The 27,422-nt window shown below is 38.6% G+C and overlaps 2 protein-coding genes and 2 non-coding genes across 5 annotated transcripts in view; 3 read left to right on the forward strand and 1 right to left on the reverse strand.

Annotated features, from left to right (window-relative positions):
• Window positions 1-6,599: 6,599 nt before the first annotated feature.
• On the forward strand, window positions 6,600-10,880 carry RPS3A (ribosomal protein S3A). The gene is made up of 6 exons (XM_036887881.2): window positions 6,600-6,755; window positions 7,497-7,600; window positions 7,978-8,165; window positions 9,650-9,858; window positions 10,426-10,535; window positions 10,711-10,880. Exons 1-6 carry the CDS (start codon window positions 6,694-6,696, stop codon window positions 10,830-10,832), a joined length of 795 nt encoding a protein of 264 aa, XP_036743776.1. The 5' UTR covers window positions 6,600-6,693; the 3' UTR covers window positions 10,833-10,880.
• On the forward strand, window positions 8,856-8,928 carry LOC118913762 (small nucleolar RNA SNORD73). The gene has a single exon (XR_005025326.1). It is a non-coding gene; the product is annotated as a small nucleolar RNA SNORD73 (small nucleolar RNA).
• Window positions 10,143-10,214, forward strand: LOC118913761 (small nucleolar RNA SNORD73). The gene has a single exon (XR_005025325.1). It is a non-coding gene; the product is annotated as a small nucleolar RNA SNORD73 (small nucleolar RNA).
• A 6,911-nt stretch (window positions 10,881-17,791) lies between the features above and the next one.
• SH3D19 (SH3 domain containing 19) overlaps window positions 17,792-27,422 on the reverse strand; it is a 170,512-nt gene continuing 160,881 nt past the window's right edge. Inside the window, exons 18-20 of one of the 2 annotated variants that reach the window (XM_036887689.2) lie at window positions 26,635-26,821; window positions 26,130-26,224; window positions 17,792-19,708 (exon numbers count right to left, since the gene is read on the reverse strand). In XM_036887689.2, the coding sequence (XP_036743584.2) occupies window positions 19,601-19,708; window positions 26,130-26,224; window positions 26,635-26,821 (390 nt within the window). In that variant the 3' untranslated portion in view covers window positions 17,792-19,600. Of the gene's footprint in view, window positions 19,709-26,129; window positions 26,228-26,634; window positions 26,822-27,422 lie in introns of both variants that reach the window. The other variant, XM_036887688.2, reaches the window with a different exon arrangement.

The raw sequence follows: 27,422 nt of genomic DNA on the forward strand, positions 1-27,422 counted from the left end.
TAAAAAGATTGAAATTGTGCAACCAGACTTTCAGACCACAAAGGTATGAAACTAGAAATTAATTATGCAAGGAAAACAAAAAAGCCCATAAACACATGGAGGCTCTTAAATAATCAATGGATCAATGACCAAATTAAAACAGGGATCAAGCAATATATGGAGACAAATGCAAACAACAACTCAACAGCCCAAAATCTCTGAGATGAGGTAAAAGCAGTTCTAAAAGGAAACAATATAGGAATACAGGCTTACCTCAAGAAATAAAAACAATTGCAAATGAACAGTCTAAACTCACAATTAGTGAAACTAAAATAACAAGAACAAATGAGGCCCAGAGTCAGTAGAAGGAGAGACCTAGTAAAGATCAAAGCAGAAATAAATAAAATTGAGAAGAATAAAACAATAGAAAGACTCAATGAAACCAGGAGCTGGTTCTTTGAGAAAATAAACAAAATAGATAAACCCCTAGCCAGACTTATCAAGAAAAGAGAGTCTACACACATAAGCAGACTCAGAAGTGAAAAAGGAAAAATCACCATGGACACCACAGAAATACAAAGAATTATTAGAGAATACTATGAAAAATCATATGCCAAAACATTGGATAACCTAGAAGAAATGGACAACTTTCTAGAAAAATAAAACCTTCAAAGACTGACCCAGGAAGAAACAGAAAATCTGAACAGACCAATTACCAGCAATGAAATTGAATTGGTAATCAAAAACTACCTAAGACCAAAACCCCTGGTGCAGATTGTCTCATGGCTTAATTTTATCAAACATTTAAAGGAGAGCTAACACCCATCCTCTTTAAAGTTTTCCAAAAAATAGAAGAGGAGGGAATACTTTCAAACTCATTCTATGAGGCCATTGTCACTCTAATGCCAAAACCAGACAAAGATACTACAAAAAAAGAAAATTAAAGACCAATATCCCTGATGAATATAGACACAAAAATACTCATCAGAATATTAGCCTAACCAAATTAAAAAAAACATCAAAAAGATCATCCATCATGACCAGATGGGATTTATTTCAGGGATGCAAGTATGGTACAATATTTGAAATCAATCAACATCATACACCATACCAACAAAAAGGACAAAAATCACATGATCATCTCAATAGATGCTGAAAAAGCATTCGATAAAATTCAGTATCTATTCATGATAAAATCTCTCAACAAAATGGATATTGAGGGCAAGCACCTGAACATACTAAAGGCCATATACAACAAAACCACAGCCAACATCATACTTAATGGTGAAAAGCTGAATGCTTTTCCCCTAAGATTGGGAAGAAAACATGGATGTCCACTCTCAGCACTTTTATTAAACATAATACTGGAGGTCCTAGCCATGGCAATCAGACAACACAAAGAGGTAAAAGGCATCCAGATTGATAAGGAAGAAGTTATACTGTCACTGTTTGCAGATGACATGATATTGTACATAGAAAACCCTAAAGACTCTATCAAAAAACTACTAGAATAACTGAATTCAGCAAAGCTGCAGGATACAAAATTAATACATAAAAATCTATTGTATTCCTATATACTAACAATGAACTAGCAGAAAGAGAAATCAGGAAAACAAATGCATTTACAATTACATCAAAAAGAATAAAATGCCTAAGAATAAACCTAACCTAGAAGGTGAAAGACTTACACTTGGAAAACTGTAAGACACTCATGAGAGAAATTAAAGAAGACACCAATAAATGGAAATGTATCCCATGCTCATGGATAGGAAGAATTAATATTGTCCATATTTAGCCATCCTGCCTAAAGCAATCTACAGATTCAATGCAATCCCTATCAAAATACCAACAGCATTCTTCATGAACTAGAATAGTTCCAAAGTTCATATGGAACTATAAAAGACCCCAAATAGCCAAAGCAATCCTGAGAAGGAACAATAAAGCTGGGGGGATTATGCCCCCTAACTTTAAGCTCTACTACAAAGCCACAGTAATCAAAACAATTTGGTACTGGCACAAGAACAGACCCATAGACTCAAGGAACAGAATACAGATCCCAGATATAAACCCACACATATATGGCCAATTAATATATGATATAGGAGCCAAAGATATACAATGGGAAAAGAAAGCCTCTTCAACAAATGGTGTTGGCAAAACTGGAAAGCTGCATGTACGAGAATGAAACTGGATTATTGTCTAACTCCATACACAAAAGTAAACTCAAAATGGATTAAAGACCTAAATATAAGACCTAAAACCATAAAACTCTTAGAAGAAAACATAGGCAAAAATTTTTTGCATGTTGTCATAAGCAATTTTTTCCTGGACACATCTCCTCAGGCAAGGGAAACAAAATAAAAAATGAACAAGTGGGGCTACATCAAACTAAAAAGTTTCTGTATAGCAAAGAACACCCTCAAGAATAAAAGAGACTATCTACAGTATGGGGGAATATATTTATCCGGTTAGGGGTTGCCATTTAAAATATATAAAGAACTCATACAAATCAACCCCCCAAAAAACAAATAACCCAATTCAAAAATGGGCAGAGGACCTGAACATACATTTTTGTAAAGAAGAAATACAGATGGTCAACAGGCATATGAAAAGATGCTCTACATCACTAATCACCACGGAAATGCAAATCAAAACCACAATGAGATATCACCTCACACCAGTCAGAATGGCCATTATTCAAAGAGTAGAAATGACAAGTGTTGATGATGATGTGGAGAAAAGGGAGCCCTCCTACACTCTTGGTGGGAATGTAAATTGATGCAGCCACCATGGGGAGCAGTATGGAGGTTCTTCAAAAAACTAAGTGTAGAAATACCATATGACCCAGTAATTCATGTCTAGGAATTTACCTAAAGAAAACAAAGTCCCTGATTCAAAAAGATATATGTACCTCTATGTTTACTGCATTATTTGCAATAGCCATGATATGGAAGCAACCAAAGTATCTATCAATAGATGAATGGATACAGAAAATGTGGTACATATACACAATGGAATATATTCAGCCACAAAAGAAAGAAATCCTGTCATTTGCCACAACATGGGTGGACCTAGATGGTATTATGCCAAGTGAAAGAAGTCAGATGTTGAATGATCAATACCATACGACTTTACTTTTTTGTGTTATCTACAAAACAAAGTAAAACAAAAATGATTAAAATAGTAATAGACTCAGAGAAACTGAGAGGTGACTGGTGGTTACATGGTGTGGAGGGATGGGTTGGTGGGCTGGTGAGGAGAATAAAGGGGCACACAAATCTCAATCATATTATAAGTTAGTCACGGGGATGGTATACAGCATGGAGGAATATACTCAATGGTTCTGTAACATCTTTCTATGTTGACAGATAGCAACTGCACTAGTTGCGTAAGGATTTAATAATGTGGGTAACTGTTGAACCATTTTGTTGTATACTTGAAACCAATATAATATTGTATATCAGCTATACTTCAACTTTAAAAAGTGCTATTTTTAGTAAACAAATACTGGTTCAAAACATGAGAGGGAGAAAAAAAAAGGAATAACGAAGATAAACAAATGTCAAGCTGTTTTTGGTATACTAAAGGTATTCCTTGGTTCCAGAAAATCCAAAAATTTATTTGGATAGCCACTAAGGGTGATAATGACTTAACTCCAATCCCAGGGTTCACAGGTGTGAAGTCTAACAGAAGATTCTCCCCTCAATAAACTGTGACTCTATGGCTACACCCTCAGGATAAAAGCTGAATCCAGAGGCTGACAGCTTCTGTAAGGAATTGTAGCTGCATTTGAAACTCCTGGGTTGCCCAGGAAACCTAAACCCAAAAGCATAGCTAAATGCCTGCACAGAAGGACATGTACATCCTTTGTGGAGGAACTTACCTTCATTCTAGGCATCAAATTATTCCCACAAACAAGTCTTCAAACACAATGTTAGTACTCAAAGATGACTAGGAACTCAAGGAAACCAGACTGCATTATGGAGGAAGAGTGCAAAAATAGACAATAGAAACAGACTGGCAGAGACTTCAGATACTACAACTGTCATCCAGTGACTGTAAAACAAATATGCTCTCTGGGCTTAAATCTATATTGAAGATGCCTGCAAAGAATAACAAACTACAAAGGGACATAAACTGCAAAAGTTAAATGGATATTTTAGAAATAAAAACACAGTAATCAAAACTCAAAAATGATTGGATGGATTTAATAGAGATGAAAAGGAAATTAACAGTATTGACACCTTACTAGGTTTGATGTGTTCTGACATTTTTCTGTTCGGTTTTATTCTATCTGAATTATGAAATTCTCGTATGGTCGAGACCCAGAAATCTGGTTTCACACCCTGTGCTGCCCCCTGCCAACGTGCTGTTATTCAATGTAATTAAACTAAAACTGGTGATTGAACTATTTACTATAACAGTGTCAGGCGATATACTTTTTTTTAAAAAGATGCTATTATTATGAAACAAGTTGAGGATTGGAATATGTACCTCTGACAAATCCCTTAGGTGCTAGTGTTTCTAGAATAAACCAGATGCAACTGAGTTCATTAATGCCTCCCCTGAGGCTCTTACACACAGGCAGAACGAGAAATTAGATCACGAAGAAGGCGAGTTAGGTTTTTAATTCTGAAGTATGTAGCCTGGGGGTCTATAACATTTTTCCAATGGGTAAGTTTTAAGCTAGCCAACTGCCACTTATGAAATAAATTTAGTCTAGGTTACTTTAAGTATAGAATAATAAAGATGTTTATTAGACTCAGCATTATATTTAGCAGGACTCATTGATTTCCATTGGTCACTAGTTTTTGTCAGTCTGCAATGAAACACGAAAAATAAGATTTATGTTGTTTTTCATAAAGTTGGTTTATTTACATAAAAAGGCTGACTTTTTAGAGGGTACATTCTTTTTATTTGGGGGGGTCAAAATGTAATTTTAAAAGAAAATGATGGTGATAGTAAATGGCAGTTGTTTTGTTTTTGCTTCATAGCTTGATGAAATTTAAAAATTATAGTCCTATTAGTTCCCAAAATTATTTTGAAAATCCTGATTGATCCACAAAGTCCAAATTCTGGGAACAACAGTGATGTTGTCTTATGTGTTAACCCAACAAATATTATGTACTAAGAGATGGTGCACTGTGTGCCCTTCTGCTTACAGTGAGAAAGGGACACGTTTTAATTAATAGTTACTAAGCAGGTAAATAGTGCTAGGTCTTCTGGGAGCAGGTCTGAGGGAAAGCGTGTTTGTCTGGGGAATCAATCCCTTACTCAAAGAAGCAATGATGATGAGCTGTCTTGGAAATGCACAGGTATTTGCCTGCTGATAAGAGAAAAGGAATGAAGACAAAATTGTTCAGTCCAGGGAGTTTTAAATAGTTCTAGATGGCTGGAGTTGGGATACCTGGTGAAGAGTAAGATGTGGTAAGGATGAAAAGGGATTAAGTGAGAGGGTCAGATAAGAGTTTTTGTAGGCTTGGCTAAGGACTTGGATTTTTTTCTTTTTTAGATTGTGGTAAAAAATATGTAACATAAAATTTACCATCTTAACCATTTTTAAGCACACAGTTCAGTAGTGTTAAGTATCTTCATATTGTAGTGAAATAAGGACTCTGAGTTTATCTAATAAGCAACTGAATTAATTGAATTATTTGAATATTTCAGGATAGTTTCAGAGATTTAGGACGATTGTTTTAGAAGGTGCGGGTAGTAGGAGGTAGGGGATGGAGACTAGAAGGACTGGAAGGGATTATAGAATTTAAAGGCTGTGAGTGGCAGGCAGTTTCTAGCTTGGTCAAAGTTTTGCTGTGTTTTTTTTTTTTTTTTTTGCCAGAAGGGAAGTTAGAAAAGTGAACTCTACATACCACTGGCTGAGTACCAAACCTGCATGGGCCAGCTTCCCAGGGGCTGCAACTTGACGCTAAGGGGCCACATCCAGCCAGGATGTATTTTGTCAAACCCCTACAATTAAAAAAAAATTTTTTTGGATTAGCTGTAAAAATTGAAAAAATTAGAAATTTCACATGCAAAAAACGTCCAGCTTTTCTTGAAAAATCAAAATATCTGGAAACACTGGATTCATAGTCCCTCGGATAAACAATCAGCAGAGTTAATTCTACCTGTTACTTTCTTTAAACTTTATATGAATGTGAAAACAGGAAAGTATACAAATCAGTGTACAGCTTGATGGATGTTCGTTCACAAGGCGAACATACCGCACTGCCCAGCAGCCGTATCAGGCAGAACACTACTACCATCTCCAAAACTATACTGATTTAATCCTTCTAACACTCCTGAGGTAGATTTTATTACTGTCTCCATTTTAAAAAGGAGAAAACTGAAGGTCACAGGCTAAATACTGTTGAATAACTAGTATTTGAACCCGTATCTGCTTTTCGGAGTCCAGATTCCAAGCTCTCGAGAAGAGACAGGTTTGAAAGTGAGGTGGTAAATTCAGGTTGGAGCAACGCTGAGCGGGCGCCTCCTCCCACGGAAACCTACTTCCAGGCCACAGGAGCCACCAGCGGCGTGCTGCACGGCCTCCTCACACGCGAGGGCGCTCCTCGTGGCTGCAGCCTCTTTCTGTTGCCGCGACTTTCTTGAGGCCGGAAGAACGAAGGCCGGAAGGTCACGTAGCGGGTGCGCCTACCCCGTACTCCTAAATTCTCGCGCGAGTTGTACTTCCGCCTTTCTGGCTCTCTGAGCAGCACCATGGCGGTTGGTAAGAATAAGCGCCTTACGAAAGGCGGCAAAAAGGGAGCCAAGAAGAAAGTGTAAGTGGCGACTGTCGTGGTCTCCCGCTTTTTGGGGTGCTGCTGGAGCCGGCGGGCGGGTTCTGGATCGCGGCGCGGGCCGGATGGCGAGGATGCCAGTTGGATTGCGCGGGCCCTGCCGGGGGTGTACCCTCCGAACCGCGGCTTGGCGGATCTGGGTGCCGCGTCGCGGCGAGCCTACTGCTTATGCCCTGGTTCCCTGGGCCTCGTGCGCGGTCCTGGGATGCATTCCGTCGCCACTCAGGACCGACGTGTTCCGTATCGTGGGCTCGCGGGCCTCGTAAATTCCACGTATAATGGATGTCACGCCAGGAGCTGGAGTTGAGACAGACACTGTTCTTAGCCACCCAGGACCCCGCGTTCCTCCTGCACTTGGGTCGGATTGAGCCGGGGAGCTGCTAATAGGCACGCGTGGGACCTTGAGCCGGGGTTACCGGTATTGTCTTCGCGTATCTGTAAAGTCCAAAAGACAGGCGTGTTACTAGAGGCATGCTGCCTGTAGAAGAACCTTTGGGGCGGGGAGTGTGTGGGGGGCATAGCTTTGATCAAAGTATCCGGTATGTACAGTGAAACATCGTGGTAACAGCTAGATTTATGTGCGCCCCCCCCCGCCTCACCGTGAGAGGAATAGTTTTTGTCTACATGCCAGTTAGCTCTTTAAAGTCATTAGACTGAGGAAAGTTAAAAAAAAAAAAAAACTACGTGATCAGCAATAAAACTTAACGCTTTTTAAAAATACAGGGTTGATCCATTTTCTAAGAAAGATTGGTACGATGTGAAAGCACCAGCCATGTTCAATATAAGAAATATTGGAAAAACACTAGTCACAAGAACTCAAGGAACCAGTGAGTATCTTATTCTTGGTTTGTATTTTTCCTAAACTAACACTATGTATCTCCGTCTACATCTGCAGTGGGAGACTTTAAGGAAATGTTAGCTCATGGTTGCAGTTTTGGCCATCGAGATGCTTGTTTTTGGTACACTTCATAGGAGCAAGGAGGTGCTTTTAGAATTACTTAGTAAACATCCATGGGTAGTTTTGAGCTGCTAATGAGCACTGTCATAGGTCACTGGTGTCTAACTTGACTTGGTTAACAAAAGTCAAGGTCTTTACAATTTACCATTAATATTCTAAGCTCAACCTTATGCATGAACATTGTCTTTGGTGGCTTGATTGTTTATGTGGTTCTTGCTGTTAAGACAGTTTTTTCTTATTTTATAGAAATTGCATCTGATGGCCTCAAGGGTCGTGTTTTTGAAGTGAGTCTTGCTGATCTGCAGAATGATGAAGTTGCATTTAGAAAATTCAAGCTGATTACTGAGGATGTTCAGGGTAAAAACTGCTTGACTAATTTCCATGGCATGGATCTTACCCGTGACAAAATGTGCTCCATGGTCAAAAAATGGCAGGTGAGAACAGAATTCTGTTCGTGAGAGTGCAGGGTGCTGTGGGTTTGCATGATGGGATGTCATGGTGTGATGACAGCAGGGAGCACATCTGCAGTTGAGGTTTAGATTTCATTTAAATCCTTGATATTTCCTTGCCATTATTGAGCACTGGCTCTGGGATTGTCAGTTTTGAACTTGAGCAGCAGCAGTGAGCAAGCCATGATCCTCATCTGTTTCAATTCAAGATTTAATAATGGGTTATCAAAGTTTTTTTGCTGCATGGATTAGTGACTGGTTGAGGAACATCTGGGTTCAGGTTTTCAGTTTTGCCTGTCTTCAGAATATCTTTGGGCCTCAAAATCTCGTGAATTTTATATTTATAGTGAAAGAGTGGATTGGGCCAGTCTTGATTACCTCTGGCAATAGAACATAATAGGAGGTGCAGAGCCTCTGATACAAGGTTGAAATTTTGGCTCCATTTCCCTTTGGCAGGAAACTTAAATCCTGTTAAGCCTTGTTTTCTTCATCTGTAAAACAGGTCAGAGTATAATCTCATAGTTATAAAAATGAAATAAAAGATCCACATGAATATGCTTAGTCAGCTTGACATAAAAAACATTTAGTAAACATGAGTATTAATACAGGAAATAGCTGCATTGGTTCAGATGTATGTGGCTAGCCATCCAGTTTTGGGATGATTTAGATTATGGGAATGAATGGTGAAAAACTGTCTTGGTCCAAATGTTAGATACTGATTATACAGTTAATGTTTGTATCTGACATTCCTCTAAGGTTTTATGGTTGTATTTTTTGGAAATATTTTAAGATCCCTTTGCTGTAACTATTGTATTTTTTAAGTTATAAAATTTAAATGCTAAGGCAGTTCATTTTTTGTTACTAAAGATAGTTTTCGCTGTTTAAATTTAGGCAGTAACATGACTATGGATGTTTTATATTTTTAGCTATGATATAGACTATTTAGTCCTCAGCATGGCTTTAGTTTGGAACATAAAGGACATTTAAAAATATATGCATTTTGTGTTAACATTATTTCGCCAATTCAGAATACATTCTTTTAAAAGATGGAGTGGGTGTAAGATGTCCATATTGTAGAGCGTTCTGACCTATTTTCCTCTTGTAGAGTTGACAGTTAATTTGGGGAGGGGCAGGCTGTAAGAAAAAGTATGTATATGTGCAAAGTGTGGGGATGGGTGCTGTTAGGATAGTAATGGATAAGTTTCTGTGGTTAAGTTACCCAGTGAAGAAAAGGGAAGACATTAGAAAGGACTTGGTATTTAACTAAGGATAGTAAGGATTTGGGTAACTATTGGTAGGTTTGTTTAAGAAAAACAATTCTGTAAATCAGGTGTGTGATTTATATTATACTTTATAATGTATAATGAGTATGTGATCTTCCAGTATTTTCATATTGGAATATGAGGGCTAAAAACTGATAATAAATCCCGGTATGTTTGAGACTATCTTTTTTTTTTTCTTTGATTTAGACCATGATTGAAGCTCATGTTGATGTCAAGACTACCGATGGTTATTTGCTTCGTCTGTTCTGTGTTGGTTTTACTAAAAAACGCAATAATCAGATCCGGAAGACCTCTTATGCTCAGCATCAACAGGTCCGCCAAATCCGGAAGAAGATGATGGAAATCATGACCCGAGAAGTGCAGACAAATGACTTGAAAGAAGTGGTCAATAAATTGTAAGTATTTCTTTCCCTCAGACAATACAGTCCTGAATCTCTTATAATCCCTCAGATGAGGGAAAGCATGTGAGACAGTGGGGAGTCTGACTTGTGTTTAAATCCTGTGACACCTACATTCCTTGAAATGAACAGCATGTGAAGTGCTCAGTAATGGTGATTTTTTTCCTTTTTTTGATGAAGCTATCTCTTGGTAAGGTAGAATGAGGCTGAAACACAGGAAATGCTTTTGCCTTAACTAGAAAATACACTGAATAGACAACTATCTATAATCCTTGTATGGGAATAAGTGATGACAAAATGTTTCGGTCCCAGATGATGTCCAGTGATAACACTGTTACCATTCTTCTGATGTTCCCATGCAGTTGGCAAAGCGGGTGTAATGGAAAGGGCATAAGGCTTGGACTCAGAAGGCTCAAATGCTAACTTTGCTACCTAATAACTAACTTATTTAACCTTGGCCTGTACATGGGCAGTAATAGACTGTCTTACTTGAGGATTTAATGTGAATTAAATGCAATGGGTATTATATGTGTAGGCTTCTTTTCTGTCATTACTGGTTTGCAGGATTCCAGACAGCATTGGAAAAGACATAGAAAAGGCTTGCCAATCTATTTATCCGCTGCATGATGTCTTTGTTAGAAAAGTAAAAATGCTGAAGAAGCCCAAGTTTGAATGTAAGTGAAAAATCACAGGACTCCTGAAAGAAAAAATTGTATGGCCAAATAGATGATTTGGGATTTTGTTTTGAGGCCAGATGATGTCTTTTGGGAGGGTGGGGGTTCATATCTACATACTAATTTTGGAGACCATTATTTCAAGATAAAATTAACAATTTCTTTTTTATTTCAGTGGGAAAACTCATGGAGCTTCATGGTGAAGGCAGTAGTTCTGGAAAAGCTACTGGAGATGAGACAGGTGCTAAAGTTGAACGAGCTGATGGATATGAGCCACCAGTCCAAGAATCTGTTTAAAATTCAGACTTTAGGTATCAAATAAAAAATCTTATTTGTGATGTTTCATTTCTAATCATTCTTTTAAAATACTCTGACACCTTGCTGAAATCATATTCTGAATTGATGATAATGTGAACTTTTCTAACCTGTGTATGGATTTTATTCATACCATCCATTTTATCTATTGCTCTTAGTTACTGAGTAGCTGAGAAAGGGTAGTGATCTGGGAGTATTAAAGCTGATTAACAAAAGGAAGTCTTCTAATTACATGGTTCTTAAGCCATCCGTAGGCTTATTAAAACATTGCTTAGCCTTGCCCCCAGAGTTTTAATTCAGTACTTCTGGGTTGAGTCCTGGGAATTTGCATTTTAATAAGTTTTCCCAGGATGCTGATGGCCAAGGACCGTGCTGCAAGAACTGTGCTAGACTGAAAAGGAAGAGCCCATTGGCTTTTAGTCTGTTTTTTTTTAATCCAAATGCTGTCTTGCCAGTACCTGTAAAATAGTTCATTGTGCCCTGGCATAGGCCTTGTATGATTTTATCAAAACTCCACCAACGGGTGTGTAAAATTCAGGAGCCTGCTCACCAAGTAGAGCTTCTTGGGACTGTGTTGGGTAGACTTAATGCTTAATCCCTCCAGCAGTCAAGGAAAAACTCTTTGATCTGCCACCACCTAACGGGAGGCCCAACTCCTTGGATGCTTTGACTATAGTAGACAGTATGTATGCCTCAGTAAGCAAGCCTTTCTGTTAAGTAAAATATTCTGGAGTATTTTTGATTTTTGCATGAAACTGGTGACAAACGTGGAAAACTGTCTCCTACCCCATCACCTTATGCATAGCTGCTGGTTCAGTGGGGCTCTGACTTTAGAGATTCCCCCAAATACCTGGGTCTCAATCCCCGGCAGCTTGGCTAAGTTAAAAGGTTATGGTATCCAGTGTGCTGCTGTGGCTCCAACCTCAGCAGCTGTGCAGAACTGAAGTGAACGTGGTCACTGCTTAGTGGGGCTAAACTCAAGGCTGTGCTCTTAACATCTGGCCAGTACTTCTTGATAAAAAATGGTTATTCCCTTTGCTGTTGCCCAAGCTCTAGCTACCTGGTCCACCACTTGAAAGACTATCCACACAGATTAAAGGTACCTCTTTTTAGGGATGTAAATCATGGCTGCTGATTGGACTGGCTGGGTCACGCATGTAGTACCGTGATACAACTTAGAAAAAACAAGGTGTGGATCACCCCTGCACCACTGATTGCCTCTTGCAAATGGCAACTTGTCTACCACGGTGGGATGTGCACATGAAATAAGTCTGTCTCATGCATGCCAGACTTCTTAGGATTCCTGCCCAAAGTTGGCCCATTTCCCTTGAGGTAAACAAGGCCATATTACACAAAATAACTACTGACCACTGGACCTTTGCCCAACTCTGGGTGATGTGGTGCCTTGGTACTGTTGATAACATTTTTAGGTTACCATGTTTTCCAGTCTCATCAACTACAAAAACATCTTGTAGCCCTTGAGATTAACGTGTCCTACTAGTTTTCCAGAACACTTGGACTTTACATCAGGGCACTTGTCACAAAGGCCATCCAGAAATGAGCATTTCACGGTTCTCTACCATCCACATATAACCTGGTGGTGGTGAGTATTTAAAAGTTTTGACTCTTACCCTCACCTCCTGTGTTACCCATCTGAGTGCTGAGTGAGGTAGTTTGGTCCCAGAACACAGCAAATCCCAGAAAAGTATCTTGGCTGCCTTCTGGGTGATAATTAGGAGAAAAGGTCTAGGTGAAAGTACAGATGAAATTACAGGTACCAATTTTGTGACAGTGGAGGAAAGGGGAACAACGCACAATTTGTTCCTAGATCAGTTTCTCAGCCTCGTACTACTACTTTAGGCCAGATAGTTGTGAAGAACTGCCCTCTGAATTGCACGATGTTTAGCCATATGTAGCAGCTCCCAAATGTGTACAAACTCACATGACAAGAGTGGCTGGTCACATGTCTCTGATGTCTGATGGCCTTGGGTAATGCTAATAATGGCAACTGCAGTTCCAGCTATTGAGTGATACTGTCCATGTGACTTAACCAGTGTGATGATAATCCAAATCAGGTTTAGCAGTAAGTCCCAAGTGACTGCCCTTTTGGGTTGTAAGTTTGTATGTGGGGGAAAATGGGTCATGAGATGGTTCTTAGCTGGGGACAGGTGTTGCTTTTTGGCCCATCTACTGCCCCTCTAATTACAATAATGGCAACAAAGATTAGCAGATATTCTCACCTGCAACATGTCAAAATGAATAATAGCCTGGCTTTGGAATTCACCACGGTTGTGATTCCTGCCCAAAGTTGGCCCATTTAGACTGCTCCCCAATTGGACTTAAGAGTTTGCCAAGGCTGGGACCCTGGAGAGAATTGACCGAGTCAGTTCCACAGGTTGGCTTCATGCACTGCTTTTAAGTCTTAACTGACAATACCCCTAATTAAGTGTTCTTTGAGAGCCTAACCTCTGTTGGTTACATTAATCAGAGTGGCTGAGAGAAGAGCATACTTGTGTAAAGATTCAACTTTGGCCAAGATGTCAGGCTGAAGAGTGAATGGTGAGAGGCAATCTGCTGTAGAGCCCAAGTGCTCCTGCATGTTCTTGTTGGGTATGCCAAGAATACAGTTCTCTGCTTTTTACCTGGGCCATTCCTCAGGGTTGTGTTTGTACCATGAGCAACTTTGAGGAATGAGGTAGTGTCTCCCCCTGGAAAAAGTTGGCTTGCTTCTCCTTATAAAAGTGGAAATCTTAAGTGTTCCTGTTCTGTAATGCAACCCACTTTGTGAGACGCCCTTAGCATCATCTCTGGGATTTGGGGGAAATAGGAAGCTGACACAAATGAACACAGAGATCTGTCTTTTGCTTTGCTGTAATAAGGTCCTTTGTTTCTGACCCAGAGGTCTCATGTTTTTTTGCCAGCATCTAAATAAGTGTGGCAGGCTAACTTTTTAGCTTACAAGTTGGGTAAAATGTCAAACACTTTCTCCTTCCCAATTATTTTGAAGCAAATCTCAGATATAAAATATAAATATTTCAGCATGTATCTCTAAATTCCTCAAAAAGAAAAACACAAATCTTACTAAAACTCCTCTACATTGCAGTAACTCCTTAATACTATCAAATATCCAGTCACACCAATAGATGATTCTGTTGGACATAATGCTGTGATAGGCAATGCAAAAGTGAAACCTTCCATTTGCAAAGACCATGAGGTCAAGGTTGGGAAATTATTGCAGGTGTCATTAACTTAGTCTGTTTGCAGTACTGTAATTGTTTTGGGTCAAAAGAAAATATAACACTATAGTGGCTGAAACAATACCAATAGAATGATAAAACCAAATGTTGGTGAGGATGTGGAGTAACGAGTTCTCAAACATCACTAGTGGAGTGCAAAATGGTACAACTATTTTGGAAAAGAGGGAGCTTTTTAAAGAAAATCAAACATAACATACTTATTTTACCACTTAACAATTTTACTTCTAGGTATTTATCCAAGACAAATAAAATGTGCACAAAAAAACTTGTTTAACTGTTCATACCAGCTTTATTCATAATACCTAAAAACTGGGGGAAAAAGCCAACAGGAGAATGGATAAATTGTGGTATATTCACATGATGAAATACTACTGAGTAACAAAAGGGAATGAAATACTGTTATACAACAGCATGGATAAATCTGAAAAATACATTGAGCAAAAGAAGCCAGAAAAAAAAATGTTATTCCAACTTTACGAAATTCAAGAACAGGCAAAATGAATCTATGTAATAGAAACCAGAACAGTGATTGCCTCTGTAGAGGGATGGAGTGGAGGTGAGGATGTGGTGACTGACTGGAAAGGGGTATGACGGACTACTTAGGGTAACGGAGGCGTTCTATAGATTTACTGATGGATATATGTGTATGTGATTGTCAAAACTCAGTGAATTGTATTCTTAGATCTATGCATTTAATGCAAATTACATCCTAATTTTAAAAATGTGGGCCTAGCCTTTAGGTCAAGGACTTCTGTTTGCCCCACTCGGGGGTATGCTTTCCACACGATGAACTCACCCCTTCGTACCTACTCCGGTTGGGAACCAAGCCTCAATACATTTCATTTTCTTCGTGGGCTTCTTGGCAATCATGGTATCGAGAACCTTGGCTCCACATCTGGTTCTGCACGGCGACCTGGGCATCACTCCCAGGAATCACGTGGCCAGATCCGATCATAATGTCCAACATTCCAGGGGTCATGGTTAGTACCACTGCCGTCTAGAGCCTGACAGTAGCGGTCCTCACTGCCAACTCCTAAAGAAGGACATCTTACTTTCTCAGTCTGGGCACCAGCTTGAGTGATTTGGCTGCAGGCTTTGTGCAGACCATCAGTGTACAGGATCTGTCCCATTTGTGAATGTGATCCTGCTTTTCATTTTCCCTGAGGGACTCAGATTGTGTGGTCTCATCCTTATTCTTATTCTCTTTTATAAAGTAGTCCCTCTTTGTACCTGTCAAACAATATGACAGAGGCCATCCACCCCAAATCCAGCATTAACAGCCTGGCACACCTGCATAGGGGCAGTCATCCCCTTGGTCATCTGATAGATGCACCATTGCCTTTCTGCTGCTCTCTGACCTGCCAACTCCCTCACTGCAGTGGACAACTCATAGCCCAATCAAGTCCCTCTTACCAGCAAAGATGCAGGCTTCCGCCTGATCCTTCACATTCATCTTCCCTTAAGAGTGTTCTGTATATGCACGAGTTGGGCAAGTGTTTTCACCACTGCATGTTTATTGTTTAATAGCCTTGGCATTTCACATGTCTAAAAACAACACACCACTGTCTCCCTAGGATAGAATAATCTTAGGTATAGTACTACACTGAAGAGCCACATGCTCTGAGGATCTTTGGAAGTTAACAACTCTGCCCTTCAGGTGTTGGCCACTTTGGGACCTGGTGAGCAGTGTGACAGGCCTCAGTCATCCTTTCAATCAGGGCTCTATCTAATAAAAAACTGGGATATGATTGGAGAAATAAAGGTAGCTGGTCCTTTTAATTGTAAAGAAGACCTAACTATGGGGCCAATATCTTGGTATTAAGACTGTCAGTCAATTTCTGTTAAAAGAGGATAGATGGATGACTCATAGGTAATTCTCCTTTCTGAATTATAAGTTTGAATCATTACTGCTTCTAAAATATATTTCACTGAGTTATTATTTTGCAGTATCTGAAGATAAACAATCCATGGTATACATATAATTGAGATTCCTTTCTGAAAACCCAGACTGTGTCCCAGACTCTGAAATACAAATTTATTAGCTTAACATTGCTTGAGTTAATCTAATAGACTCCAAAATACTGAGACAGTATTTTGCTCTACATGTGTATGAAAACCTAAGCTTAGTATTGTTCTGCTGTTACTAACAGCACAGCCCTATAGACATACCTTTTCAAGATCCGATGTTTCAAGCATTCAAATAGTTCCTATTAAATAGAAAAAGGAATCTCCAAAAGGATCAGTTTGTGTTTGAGTTTCTAAGTAACATCAATCTGTCTATATAAAACTAAGAAGCTGAGCAGGAATTTTCTTTTCTTCTTGAAAGAGATAAATTCAGAGTTTGATTTATTCTCTGCTACTAGTTCTAATCATAAGTATTATATCTAAGAAATCATACATTTTATAGGCCAATAAAGCAGATCAATTCTACTTAAGTGCTAAAGAGAAATGCTATCACTCTACCATATAAAATTGAAAAAGTAATGAATTGGGAATCAGTTACGCTACATTTTACTTTAGGCTCTGAAATACCTGTATGACCTTAGGCAAAATCATTTGACCTCTACCATTTGAGCTCTGGTCTGCAGACTCTTCAGTGGTTTAACTGGATGAGCTTGCAGTTAGGTGAGAGGCCCCTAGATGGTGCTGTTGTTCTAAGCTGGGTTTGTATTTTTTTCCCCCTAATTACAGTGAAGTAAAAAGAGCATTAGGTTAGAAAATGATTTCCTGTTAGCTCTGAAAAAATGCAGTTAAGATTTCATTCCGTGGCATTCAAAATGGTACTGAATTATGGATCATATGGCCCATGTGCATTTGACATTAATTAAAAGGAATAAACTATTAATGATTATACCAAATATCCCCTTATAATTAGCCCATATATCCATCACTATTTCTCCATATACTATCTAAGCTTAAGAAACCAAATAAAAACTAAACAATTATTGTTAAGAGTACTGAAGTGTAACAAACCTTACAGAAAAATGTTATTTTTTTCAAATGCCATTCTAAAAAATTCTGGCAAATGCTCTGATTTTTCTCATTATGTTTCAGACTGTATTCTAAACCTATAATTTCCATGAGCACAATGACAGATACATTACCCCCTCAGCAATGTAAACAAGAGCACCTTTTAAAGAAATGTGTTGTCTTTTGGTGTTCAAAAGGGTAAATATATTACATGACTTCTCTAGTTTTAACACACCAAAGATAAAGGATTTGAAAATTCTAGTTTGAGGAAGCTTGAATGAACAGTATCAGGTTTTCACCTAAAATTCCTGAAAGGAAAGATACATTCCTATTTCTCTTCTACGAAACTGAGTCCAAAAATTATATTTGATCAATATAGAGGAAAAAATATCCATGAAAAGCTATAACCAACTGATACTTTTGTCTTCTTGTCAGTTGAGTGGGTAATAAATGGCAAGCAAAAAATGTTGCACAATGGAATAAAATAACATAAAATTGTGAATTTTGTTTCAATAAAGAATTTGTCAACAAATTAAAGAGGAAAGACTGGATCTTGATGGATCCAAGACAGTATTGCTATATGTAAGTTATCCATCCATCCATCCACTCATCCCACCCACCCACCTTTACTGAGCCTACACGGTCAAAAGCCTGGAGATACAAAGATAAGATGCCATCTCCATCTTCAAAAAACTCAGTCTAGTATGAGAAAAAGACTTTGAAAAGTTCAGTTCAGTTTATTACAGTGTCAAGTAGATTTACAACTATTGCACTTATCATTCTGCTGACAGAAAGCCAAAATTTAAGAGGGATATTATTCTCCAATAAAGCTAGGTTTTCATGATCTTTGATGCAAGATGTTAAAATTACATAGGCAAAGTAATATACCTCATGTCGTACTGTACTCCCCCCACCCCGCACTTTCTTCTGTTGTACAGCTTGCTGCAGATGGGAATTTAGCTAGGATAATGCTTTAATACCTCCATTTCTCATGAAATTACCCTTGAATGAAATTTGACATTTTTTATAGTCTTCTTTACTCAAAACATATAGAAAAAACAGCTCTCATACTCCAAAATCATTTGTAACCATATAACTGGGAGATGAACTTTAATCAAAGACAAAGTAAATACCTCTTCCCTTACAGAACCCCATGTGATGTTCACATAATAGTTTGACCACTGGCTGCCTATTTTTGGACAATAGGAAACAACAATAAAAGCTAAAAAGTGGGCCAGTATATGAAACTCTTATAAAAAATGGAAGAAAGTCATGAACCATTGTTGGGAAAATGTTTTACATTTCCAATGAAACTATTCCACTGATCTGTTTGGCAGATTGTCTTCGACCTATTTGGCTTTAGCCCGTAAACTGTAATTAATTCAGTCATATAAAGAGCCATTTTTACCTTAGGCCTGGAATGAATAACAATGGATAGCAGGAAAGTGGTTTTTTAATTTATTCTAATAATTGTGCAGGGATGAGCTGGGAAAAAAAACCTCAAAGTATCAGCCTTCAGTCTTCTTACCTTATTTTTCATTCTGATTATACTGGGAAGAAATGAGCTGTGGAGGTTTGGCATTGTTTTCAATCTTAACAGTTGCTCTGTATTCTGAGATATATGTGATTTGTAATATACCACTATTACAGAGACACAGCTTTTATATATTACTGGGGTAATGCAAAGAAAATGAATTTTTCTTTGGGTACCAGTAATTGTCAAAAGAATGATTGCAGATTCAAAAAAAATGTGCTTTTATAATAACCCTGTTAACATAAAGTATACATGGAGGAAATAATTAAGTACGGCATATATGTGGAAGGGTTAGTTGTATTAACAAGACATTTCAGGATGGTTTTGGTTCTCTTGACTACGATATATCAAATTTCAACCCCCTTCAAATCCTTGGACAAAGTGGAGACAGTAACACAAGGAGCATTTCGTGAGCATGAGATGACTCACCACTCGCTTACAAGGCTCCAACTAGTCAAGAAATTACCTATTCCTGAAGCAAGAATTTGCCCTACTTAATAAGGATGTGCTTAAGTTGTTATGGTTAATTTGAATATCAAAAATGAAATTTAGATTACCAACCCATATTCTGATAGTTACAGTATGTAGAATCTCAAATGTTCTCTTTTTAAATGAAAGTTAAAAAAAATGAAGAAGCACAGTTAATTTATTTGTGGTGATAAAAATAGACGGCCAAGTGCAACTTCTGCTTGTAAGTGTCCCCAGGCTGCCAGGTCACTAGGTGCTTCCCTGGAGGACATGTATCTTTCCTGCTAGATGTTTTCCTTGGTAACATTTTCTCACAGGTTCCATGTGCACACTTCTACTGTGAATGAAATGAAAGCTAACCACAAAATCTAGACATTTTCTGCTTTCAGAAAATTCTAGTGTACCATGTACAGCATAGATATTTTTTTTAAAATAGTGCAAAAACATATCTGATAGTCAAAGTGATAGTTCAAGTGAGTTCATGTGCCAAGGAACACAGTTAAGCTTCACCTTTAGCTGACTCATAAAAACTGAACGTAGGTTTTGGGAAATATCCCACATTTTCCCATTAGTTCTCCGCTCATCCAGTCATCATCTACAGATTCCAGCTCTGTTAGTATATCTCCAGCCTGTAAGAAGACAGAAATTGGAAATATTCTTTAGTTTCTTTTAAATATGAGCATGTCAAGTAGCCCACCTGGAGAAGCATGTATAATCTCTTTATATAACTTCTTTGTCCTGATCTGCTGAGGTTAAATGATACACTACAAGGATTATCTACACCTACCTAATGATAATGATGCCATTTGCTTATATGCCTCCTTTCCTCAAAGTCCATTCCTTTGCCATGTTGCCCTTGCTGCTACTTATATTTTCCTGCTTGTATTTTGTGCCCCTCAAACCCACACTCCTAATCTAAAATTCTCCCTTAATAACAATACCAGCTATTTTACATTTGTGTATGTGTGTGTGTATATATATATATATATATATTCATCTAGTAATTATTCACTGTGCACCAGCTATGTGTCAGATACTGTTCTGGGCACTATGGATACAGCAATGAATGATGACCTCATGCTAGAGTGGGGAGACCAAGAAATAAGCTGGCAAAGAAGGACAGAAAGTATGGGGTTGCTATCTTGTTAGGGCAGCGAGGAAAGGTTCCACTGCAGGTGGCATTTAAGTGAAAGAGAATAAGCCAAGTGCTTGCTGTATGCCTTGTCCTATTCTACAAAATTTATAGGAATTGATTCATTTAAACAACATTGCTCTCCTAGATGTGGGTACTATTACTATTCCCATTTTAGAGAGATATATTTATAGATTTTCTTATTTAAAGAAATTGAAGCTAAGAGAGATTAACTTGTTCAGTGTTGCCTGTCTTGTCAGTGGTAGGGACAGGAATCGACATGTGATTTCTAAGTGTGTGATTAGCCTACACTGCTGACCATTGAGAAACATGGCCATCACATTTTTTTTTGTTCTTGTTATCATTTATCTACAATTACATGAAGAACATTATGTTTACTAGGGTCCCCCCTTCATCAAGTCCCCCCCACAAACCCCATTACAGTACTATCCATCAGCGTAGTAAGATGCTGTAGAATCACTATTTGTCTTCTCTGTGTTGCACAGTACCTCTCCATGCCCCCCCCCCCATATTATACATGCTGATTGTAATACCCCCTTTCTTTTTCCCTGCCCTTATCCCTCCCTTCCCTTCCATTCTCCCCAGTCCCTTTCCCTTTGGTAACGGTTAGTCCATTCTTGGGTTCTGATTCTGCTGCTGTTTTGTTCCTTCAGTCTTTCTTTGTTCCTATACTCCACATATGAGTGAAATCATTTGGTGTTTGTCTTTCTCCACCTCGCTTATTTATACCCTCTAGCTCCATCCATGTTGTTGCAAATGGTAGGATTTGTTTTCTTCTTATCGCTGAATAATATTCCATTGTGTATATGTACCACATCTTCGTTATCCATTCATCTACTGACGGACACTTAGGTTGCTTCCATTTCTTGGCTATTGTAAATAGTGTCTTTTGGATGTAGAGCTCTATAGATGTCTATTAGGTCCATCTGTTCTAGTGTGTTGTTCAGTGCCTCTGTGTCCTTACTTATTTTCTGTCCAGTGGATCTATCCTTTGGAGTGAGTGGCGTGTTGATGTCTCCTAAAATGAATGCATTGCATTCTCTTTCCTCCTTTAGTTCTGTTAGTATTTGTTTCACATATGCTGGTGCTCCTGTGTTGGGTGCATATATATTTATAATGGTTATATCCTCTTGTTGGACTGACCCCTTTATCATTATGTAATGTCCTTCTTTATCTTTTGTTACTTTCTTTGTTTTGAGCTCTATTTTGTCTGATACTACTGCAACACCTGCTTTTTTCTCCCTGTTGTTTGCATGAAATATCTTTTTCAATCCCTTGGCTTTTAGTCTGTGCATGTCTTTGGGTTTGAGGTGAGTCTCTTGTATGCAGCATAGAGATGGGTCTTGCTTTTTTATCCATTCTATTACTCTGTGTCTTCTGATTGGTGCATTCAGTCCATTTACATTTAGGGTGATTATTGAAAGATATGTACTTATTGCTATTGCAGGCTTTAGATTCGTGGTTACCAAAGGTTCAAGGTTATCTTCTTTAGTATCTTACTAACTTAACTCACTTATTGAGCTATTTTAAACACTGTCTGGTGATTCTTTATTTTTCTCCCTTCTTATTCCTCCTCCTCCATTTTTTATATGTTGATTGTTTTATTCTGTGCTCTTTTGTGTTTCCTTTAACTGCTTTTGTGAGTAGTTAATTTTATTTTTTGCCTTTAGTTAGTATTTGGTTGGTCTGCTTTCTTTGCTGTGATTTTATTTTCTCTGGTGATATCAATTTAGTCTTAGGAGTGCTCCCATATAGAGCAGTCCCTCTAAAATACCCTGTAAAGGTGGTTTGTGGGAGGCAAATTCCCTCAACTTTTGCTTGTCTGGGAATTGTTTAATCCCTCCATATTTAAATGATAGTCATGCTGGATACAGTATTCTTGGTTCAAGGCCCTTCTGTTTCATTGCATTAAATATATCATGCCATTCTCTTCTGGCCTGTAAGGTTTCTGTTGAGAAGTCTGATGATAGCCTGATGGGTTTTCCTTTGTAGGTGACCTTTTTCCTCTCTCTAGCTGCCTTTAAAACTCTGTCCTTGTCCTTGATCTTTGTCATTTAATTATTATGTGTCTTGGTGTTGTCTTCCTTGGGGCCGTTCTGTTGGGAGTTCTGTGCACTTCCGTGGTCTGATCGATTATTTCCTTCCCCAGTTTGGGGAAGTTTTCAGCAATTATTTCTTCAAAGACACTTTCTATCCCTTTTTCTCTCTCTTCTTCTTCTGGTACCCCTATAATGCAGATATTGTTCCTTTTGGATTGGTCACACAGTTCTCTTAATATTGTTTCATTCCTGGAGATCCTTTTATCTCTCTCTGCATCAGCTTCTATGTGTTCCTGTTCTCTGGTTTCTATTCCATCAATGGCCTCTTGCATCTTATCCATTCTGCTTATAAATCCTTCCAGAGATTGTTTCATTTCTGTAATCTCCTTCCGGACATCATCCCTTAGCTCTTGCATATTTCTCTGCAGCTCCATCAGCATGGTTATGAGCTTTATTTTTTATTATTTTTCAGGGAGATTGGTTAGCTCTATCTCCTCAGGGTTTGCCTCTGTGATCTTGGTCTGTATCAAGTTCTTCTGCCTTTTCATGGTGATAGAGATAGTTTGCAGAACTGGCGTGTGTGATGGCTGGGAGAACATCCCTTCTTGCTGGTTTGTGGCCTTCCTCTCTTGGAAGAACAGTGACCCCTAGCGGCTTGTGCTGGGTAGCTGCATGCAGATGGGGTTTCTAATTCTTGCCCGGCTGCTGTGGAGCTCCGCAGTTGCTGTGGGCGTGGCCGGCCTCAGGCTGCTTCTCCAATATGGTGGAGCCACGTTGGAGGGGGAATCGGTGGGAGGCTGTTTATCGCCATGAGGGGCCTCTGAGCTGCGCTGCAGCCCAGGGGGTTAGGGTGCCTGGTTTCCGTCCAGCTGTGGGATCCCTGTTCCTTTAAGACTTTCAAAAAGCACTCTCATTTCTTTGTCCCAGGGGCGCCGGCTGCAGGAACCCACTCGCAGGTCTTACTGTCCTGTTTCCCTAGTTTCCAGCACCTATGCACGCACTGTGTGTCTGCACTCTGGTGCGGATGGCTAGGGCTGGGTGATTAGCAGTCCTGGGCTTCCTCTCCCTCCCCGCTCCGACTCCTCTCCTCCCACTGGGAGCTGGGGTGAGGAGTGCTCGGGTCCAGCCGGGCCGTGGCTTGTATCTTACCCCCTTCGGGAGGCACTGGGATCTTGCCGGTGTGGATGTAGCCTGGCTGTTGTCCTGTGTCTTCTGGTCTCTCTTTTAGGAATAGTTGTATCTGTTGTATTTTCAAAAATATATATGGTTTTGGGGGGAGATTTCTGCTGTTCTACTCACGCCGCCATCTTGGTTCTCTACATAGGATCTGCCATCACATTTTTACAGTGTATCTTTTTACTTAGGCTTTTTACTGTAATTGCCTCTTCTCAGCATCCTGAGCATTTTGTCATCTACATTTACATCTCCACATAATGGTAAATCTCCTCTACCATTCGGTTTATTCCATTCCTCCATGGCCTTGACAGCAAATTTACATTCTTTCCTATCTTAAAGACCTTCTCACTGACCCAGAACACTGATTTATCCTTATCAGGTTAGTCAAAAAGGCTGTGAGTCTTATTCACGCTTGAATTATAATTCCCCAACAGATGAAGACACACTTTTTGAAATTATCTCCTGAAACTATTTTGTCCCTTATGGTTTCTAACCATATCTGAAATCTGGGTTTAACATTCTATAATGATTCAAAATGACCCTGGCCACTTTTATGAATCTCTTTATCAGGCTAAATGGACTTATTTGTAGTCCTCACACACTGACCTCTGAAAAATGGTTTGATTTAAGGCCTTTCTTTATGGAAAATAGAAAGGAAAAATGATGACTATCAAATGTCATTAATTATTTTATTCTGCTAAAATCTGTAAAATTTCTGGTAATTCAAAGTTTCTTTTATACATAAGTTTCCTCTGGTTCCTAAATTATAACATAGTGGTTGACTAAAACTATTTTTCTTAGCTCTGGGCCTTACGTACATACCATGTCAGTTTTCTAATAGCCAGGACTATTTAAAGAAAAAGCTTTACCTATTAATATTCTATAGCTATTTAATTAATTACTAATGATCAACAAGTATAGAATCTCTTACCTAAAAAACTCTAGAACTATCTTAGAGTCAGTCATCTGTAAAATGAAGACCACCTATTTTTTGGAGGATGCTATGAATTCTGTTATCTATATTGACATAACTTAAATGAAGGCCAAAATAACATCCAAGAAGTCTGAATCTAGATTGTTCACTTGCAGTAACCTTTTTTTTAACAACAGATTGTTTATTGTGATATTAATTTACTGATAGATTTTCTTTTATAGAGTGCAGTTTCCAGGATCATTACAGTAGAGGCTTTATTTAGTCAAATACTTAGTGTTTCTTAGTAAGTTGTATAGTTTTCTAAGACCCACATATTTTCATTAATGTTATTTACCATTTTATATAGTATTTTTATTATTTCATATTTTGAAACTCTTTAATATATTTTTTATTGAAATATCATTGATATACAATCTTATATTAGTTTCAAGTATACAACACAGTGGTTCAACAGTTACCCATATTATTAAACCCCTCCCCCATGGTAACCACCAGTCACCTCTCAGCATCTATGAGTCTACCACTTGCAGTAACATTTTATGTAAAGATAAAAGGAATGAATTTTAAGCCACTGACTCCCAAGAGTGGAAAGGACTAGGCAACAGTTTCCCAACTGTTGGATTTTAAGGTCCAAGAAATTTTTAAAGAAAGGAAAAGGAACTCACATAGGTTTACCAAATTGCAATTTTGCATAAGAAATATCTATCACTTACTGACAATATTTTATAAAAGAAATGACATTTTAATATAAAAAATAGACGAAATTCTCAGAAGAAAGCAAAACTCCATCACAAAATAGGAAAGTCAGCCATCCCATATACTGACCTATCTTGGCATGCCTCCCTTACTCCGTGACTCACGAGAAGCCTGCACGTACCCAGCGTCTCCTTATTTTCCTCATTTCGTTGCAGACATATAAAAACCTTGTTTGGGCACTCCCTGTTTTAAGTCTCGTTTTGCCCAATCACTCTTTAATGCTTTAATTCCTTCTCTGGCATTGCTGCCTCTGACTGATGATCTCTAATGATGGAGAATTTAGCCATCTGCTGCAGGCTCTTCTGACAGCAGCCACAACTAAAACCACTCTCCTTCCTCCAACACAGCCCCAAGTACTGTCCTGGCCACTTTCCTCAGAACGCAGTCCAAGAGTGGAAACAGGGTCATGGGAGTACTGTTTTCACTTTTAAAATAAACAAGAGGCACTTCATAGGTGAAGTAAGATTAAGATAGACGTTCAGGCTTCTAAAAACCTTTGCAAAGCAGCTTAACTTTCTGGGATCATTTCCCCAAAGTCTAGTCAGTGTCTCTGTGGACAAGACTCTAGTGCCTCACAAGGCCCTGCTGCAGGGGCCAACTGCAGTAGGTACCACCTGCCTTTGTCACTGGCTTCAAAGGCATGACAGTAGCAGGCTGCAAGGGCCATGGAGAGAGTCATCCTTTACTAGGGCTACCAATGAAAATCCGTTTTTACTGAGATCTGATGCTGTAAGGCCCAGGAATAAGGAATTCATTTGGGGATCATAGGGCTATTAAGCAAATAAGTTTTCTTTAAGTACCTAAATGCTTTACTGATAAATTACTGATAATTGCCCTATTCACTTTCTCTAACCTCCTTTAAAATTAGGGTCTGAGATCTGTTCATTCTTGGCTAATGATTAATACTACACCCAAATACACTACCCTTCAGTGGAAGACATTTTGAAATTTATAGCTGCGTAATGCACTTATAAAAAGATATACATTCTGACCTTGAAGGAAAGTTCATCTTCATTTTCCCCGTGGAAATCATATAAGGCTTTGGCCTTCCTCCCCTTCGGTGCTAAAGCAGACACAATTTTTGCCTCTGCTGTGAAGACACCAAAAAAAATTCAAATATATACAAAAACATTAGACTAAAACACAAATCAAACATTTTAAGAAACCTCCTTGACATTCCCAGGACAGAATATTTTCAATTAACTTTGAATTTGTTTAACTTGCAAAAAGATGAAGAAGGTTCTCTTGGTAGGAAAAAACTGTAAAGAACTTACTTAGTAGATAAAATTAGCCATTATTAAGACATTTTTATATCTTTTTGCCCCCATAAATCCAACAAAGTACATGAAGAGAGTTTGCAAACTTTATGGATCAACTCTTTCAAATATAGGCAAACCACTTAAAGTGAGCAAGGACAGAGGGAAAAGGAATACATATTGTCTCAAAGGTCTCAGATGCCCCTTAGAGAGCAAGAGTCATTTCTTGCAGTTGTCGCACCTGGGCAGGGTCGCACAAAGGCTGCTGGAAAGACCCCCTCCTTGCCGCACAGTCGGTCCCTGGGCCAGGCAGCGTCCAGACGCTCGGGGATCAGGATCTGGTCTCCCCTCTTAAAGGATGAGTCCTCACTGGCCTCTGCTGGGAAACTGTGAAGAGCCTCACACCATTCTCCAGAAAGGGTATTATCCTGTTACAAATAAGGAGTTTGGTAAGAAAGATGAAATTTTACTTGAAATTCATTTGTACATAACTTAAAAAGTGGTGTGGTAAAAGCTAAGCGGTCATAAAATTTCAAAGCTTGAAGGCTTCTTTAAGTCACATAGCATTTATATTCTATTTGGTCTTAGAAATGAAAGTTTCCAGTAACTTTTTTCTTCAAATATAATTCTGAAGGACAGATGTGATAAATTTGTGGCTTTACTGCTTTTAAGAGACACACAATGCTTAAGCAAAACCTTTTTTCTAATTATGATCTATAACAATGTTACATTTTAAAAATTAAGTAAAACCAGAGAATACTTATGTATACCATTTATGAAAGCATACATGAAAAAACCCTACCTAAATTTCATATAATTTATGCATATAACTTCCAGTGAAGCTCTTCTTTACCTAAACTGGGAAGGATCAGAATGGACAGTCTGATATATACAAGGAGTATTACTCAGCCACAAAGAATGAAGTCTTGCCATCTGAGATATGATGGACCTAGAGGGCATTTACAATCATATAAGTGCAGTAAGTCAGAGAAAGACGAGTACCATATGATCTCACTTACATGTGGAACC

The sequence above is a fragment of the Manis pentadactyla genome, chromosome 1, assembly GCF_030020395.1.
Source record: "Manis pentadactyla isolate mManPen7 chromosome 1, mManPen7.hap1, whole genome shotgun sequence".
Taxonomy (NCBI): Eukaryota; Metazoa; Chordata; class Mammalia; order Pholidota; family Manidae; genus Manis; species Manis pentadactyla.

Bases quoted from the DNA above. Each gene is read 5' to 3' on its own strand.
- RPS3A (XM_036887881.2), top strand. From the start codon at position 6,694: ATGGCGGTTGGTAAGAATAAGCGCCTTACGAAAGGCGGCAAAAAGGGA. The intron at 8,166-9,649 runs GTGAGAACAGAA...TCTTTGATTTAG, and splicing joins CCATGGTCAAAAAATGGCAG to ACCATGATTGAAGCTCATGT. The intron at 10,536-10,710 runs GTAAGTGAAAAA...TTTTTATTTCAG, and splicing joins GAAGAAGCCCAAGTTTGAAT to TGGGAAAACTCATGGAGCTT.